The sequence below is a fragment of the Mandrillus leucophaeus genome, unplaced genomic scaffold, assembly GCF_000951045.1.
Source record: "Mandrillus leucophaeus isolate KB7577 unplaced genomic scaffold, Mleu.le_1.0 Scaffold862, whole genome shotgun sequence".
Taxonomy (NCBI): domain Eukaryota; kingdom Metazoa; phylum Chordata; class Mammalia; order Primates; family Cercopithecidae; genus Mandrillus; species Mandrillus leucophaeus.
Window position 1 is genome coordinate 468,990 of NW_012109386.1, and position 3,926 is coordinate 472,915.

The 3,926-nt window shown below is 42.9% G+C and overlaps 1 protein-coding gene across 2 annotated transcripts in view; it reads right to left on the bottom strand.

Moving 5' to 3' along the window:
• CNTNAP3 (contactin associated protein-like 3) overlaps positions 1–3,926 on the bottom strand; it is a 229,914-nt gene that overhangs the window by 25,012 nt on the left and 200,976 nt on the right. For both annotated transcript variants that reach the window (XM_011968882.1, XM_011968883.1), the window contains exons 15-16: positions 3,272–3,442; positions 2,010–2,228 (exon numbers count right to left, since the gene is read on the bottom strand). In XM_011968882.1, the coding sequence (XP_011824272.1) occupies positions 2,010–2,228; positions 3,272–3,442 (390 nt within the window). The remainder of the gene's footprint in view (positions 1–2,009; positions 2,229–3,271; positions 3,443–3,926) is intronic.

A 3,926-nucleotide genomic window follows, 5' to 3' on the forward strand; every position in this document is an offset into this window, starting at 1 on the left:
AGTTCCTTTACAAAGAACAAAATACATAATATAAACCACATCAAACATTATTTTACTTTATCAATAAGAATGTGCATTATAATGGTTAGGTATGAACTTTCAAGTTTTTCACAATAATAAAAATATATATGGATACATTTCTTACTTGGATGGACTCTAAAAATAAAGTGTGAAGGGAAATGGAGAAGCAAAGGAGGGGAAGTTGGAAGGGGTGACACCATGCCCCAGGATCTCCTCCTCTCAAGAGGATATAGTGCTAAACAGTAATTGAATACTGCATGCATGCGTATTTTGTCATGTCAAACTGGAATGCTGAAGAAACCATTTAGAGAGGTTTACAACACTTGTGTAGTGACAAACACCGTTATGAAGGCAACAATTCTCAATGTTAGGAGCACAGAAATTACCTAGACTTTCTGGAAAATGCAGAGTTTTGAGCCTCCTCTCAGAGATTCTGATTCGGTGGGCCTAAGGTGGGGGCCCCAAATCTGAACTGTCAATCAGCTTTGTGGGTGATTCTGAAGCCAGTGATTCAATCACCACAGTGAATGCTGATTCTAGGTGAATTGTATGCTAATTGTGTTTCTAGGTTTTTCCTTAATTAATCTCCAAGATTACAAGTGAGAAAATCAAGTTCTTGGTTTGACCCCTCCGTGTATTCCTCCTAGTTTGACTGGTTTCATGTCCTTTGAAAAAGCCTCATTGCACCTTAATGGAAGAGCTAACCACGCTTGAAGCTAGGTTTTAGGAAGTCATGGTATAACACCCCCATCCACACATGGGTTCACTGTGTAGCATTTAGTACCTGGAAGTTGTATCTACCCTCCCCTGTAAATTAGGTTGTATGATAATTTGTGATTTAGTCCAGTTTTAATTAGATTGCATCCCTTATTTGCTTTAAAATGCATAAGAAATGAACAAGTGAGAGCTTTAATCTGTGTTAGAATAGTTTCAAAAGCAATATAGCAAAATATATTTTTCCCAAGGGGAACAATAAACAACAGTGATAAAACAGTAATTAAGCAAACTAAAGGAAAGCCTTCCAGAGCTATCACCTTTAAATAAATGGAGTGCAAGAACAGAGGAGCGCGACCGGGTTATAAACAAGGAGCCTGTGATGAGAGAGCCCCAGAGGTGAGGCCAGCAGTGAGGAAAACCAGGAGTGGGCTCCTGGAAGCCTCGCCCCAGGGAGCTGCGTGCTGCTGCTGCTGCTTCCGCTCAGCGGGTATCCTGCGATCTGGTTTTGAGTGGACCCTGAAGGACTTCTGTCCCAATTACAAGCTCTGTAACTACACTGAGAAGTGAAACTGAAGAAATAGATAAAAATGTCTAATGATTACACTAATAGTGTTGATAAAACATAGCTGTCACATATACCAATCCTCTATAATATGAATGGTTCAAGTTTGGGGGTCGGCTATCCTGGGATCCCTCTCATTAGCTGGTTACTCCACCTCTTTGAGGCTTGGCTACCTCATCTGTAAACAGATGACAATACCTAAACACTGATACCTGAACATTGAGACACTGCAGGGCCCGGTGGCTCACACCTGTAATCCCAGCACTTTGGGAGGCGGAGCGGGTAGATCACGAGGTCAAGAGATCGTGACCAGCTGAGCCAACATGGTGAAACTGTGTCTCTACTAAAAATACAAAAATTAGCCAGGCATGGTGGCATCTGAGCCTGTAGTCCCAACTACTCAGGAGGCTGAGGCAGGAGAATCGCTTGCACCCGGGAGGCGGAGGTTTCAGTGAGCTGAGATCGCGTCACTGCACTCCAGCCTGGGCGACACAGCGAGACTCTGTCTGAAAACAAAAACAAAAACAAGAAATGTCAAATCAGAAGCACACAGCAAGCTCCTGGAACGTACCAGGTTATCAGCAAATAGGACCAACAGCAGTAGTAGTTGTTGTCGGCAAGTGTTGCTCTCAGTACGTTATAGTTCTTATTTTCTTTTGGACCTTCTCTGGACTCACATTAAATTCAGTTATAAACCACCAGCACTCACCAATGAAGAGCTGGCTGTTGAGCTGTAAACGAACGTGCCCATCAGCAGGGGCAGGCTGCATCTTCTGAGGAAGCTGATCGACTTGAAGAGACGCTCCTTTAACATTTCTCTCTGCCCTCACGTGGTGCCACCGATTGTCATTAAAGGGAGTGGGTGACTGCACCGTGACCTCACAAGGTCCATTCCCCACATCAAAGGAAAAGGTCACTTCTGTGGGAGCTAGAAATATTAGATATGAATATTGCTCAAGCAAATTCACAGGGAAGAAAACTGAGTCTCGTGCAGACACAGGAAAACATGAAGACGTGCTCAGGATGGAAGGAGACAATGACAGCGATGCAGAAAAATGTGACTGTGAGTTGGGGAAGGGGCTGGGGGCAGAATAAATCTGTATCCTGGAGGAAAAAATAAAACAGAGCAGATTTTAACATATTTATCCTCAGAGTTCACAATTCACCTTGGTAAGTCCTAAATAGTAGAGCTATGTACCCATAGCTGGAATACCCACAGCTATGTACCCATAGCTAGAATACCAAATAGTATTTGTTTTTGAGGTTTCAGTAATTTTATGTACAAACGGCTCAAAGTCTCATCTAATTCTATAACCACTGAACGTGAATTCTGACAGTCATAAATTCAGCTTTGGGTACACGAAAAACAGTATGTCTGGTCAAATATTTCTGGAATTCAGTGAACAACGTGACAAGTTTGGTTTAAAAGCTCTGGCTCTGCTGTCCTGTACTCTAGGGAAGGCATGACATTTTAATGGATTATTACGTGCTTCATGCTTCATTGTTTTATTTTCTCTTAAAAATGATTACTGGCTGGGCGTGGCAATTCACGCCCAGCACTTTGGGAACCTGAGGCAGGCAGATCACTTGAGACCAGGAGTTGAAGACCAGCCTGGTCGACGTGGCAAAACCACATCTCTACCAAAAATACAAAAATTAGCTGGGCGTGGTGGTGCACGCCTATAGTCCCAGCTACTCAGGAGACTGAGGCAGGAGAATTGCTTGAACCTAGGAGGCTGAGGTTGCAGTCAGCCAAGATAGTACCACTGCGCTCCAGCCTGGGCGACACAGCAAAACCCTCTCTCTCTCCCTCTCTTTCAAAAAAAAAAAAAAAAACATCTAAAATCATAGAAGTTTAGTGTTTTATAAGGAAATACAAAGTAAGAGTGAAATAACTAACATTTTGTTGAGTTGAAGCTTTTATTGCTAAATAATGGGTACCCTGTGACTTGTCCAGAGCAGGCAGCTTACCCCGCAGCTCAATCCTGATGAAGTCTGTGATTCCCAGGTTCTCCATAAACACCCCGGAGGAAACTGTGGTCTTAAAAAAGAAACACACGTCAGCAGTGAGTTCTCCGTGGAAAGCAGGGAAATGAAGGTATGAAGTCTCAGTGTTGAAGGAAGCTGAATTCCAAAATGACTCTGTTTACAATAGAGAAAACGACAAAAGGAAAAAAGTCATGAAACAAAAATAACAGTTACATTTGATACTTACAGGATTATGATTGCTAAATACATTAATAATCTATATGAGCCTTCACTGGAGGTTCTGAGCATCCATGTCATACACTGATGACATCAAGAGCTAAATGGTGATTATGTTGAGGATTAGAATTCTGTGTTCAGAGAAGGCCAAGCAAAAGTCAGGCAAAAGCAGTGAGGCCAGTTAAGAGATCGTGCAGCAACACAATGGGGACAGGGTCAAGTTCAGAACCACCTCAAAGGTATGGCCAACAGAACTTACTGAAGAACTGGAGAAGATGTGAGAGGAAGGGTGGAGTCTGAGGTGACTTCGGGGTTTTCGGTCTAACTGGGAGGGGAAATAATTCTGAAGCAGCAGGTTGGAGCAGCAGCTCAGTTTGGGACATGTTAAATTGAGATCTCTATTAGGCATCCAAGTGGAGAT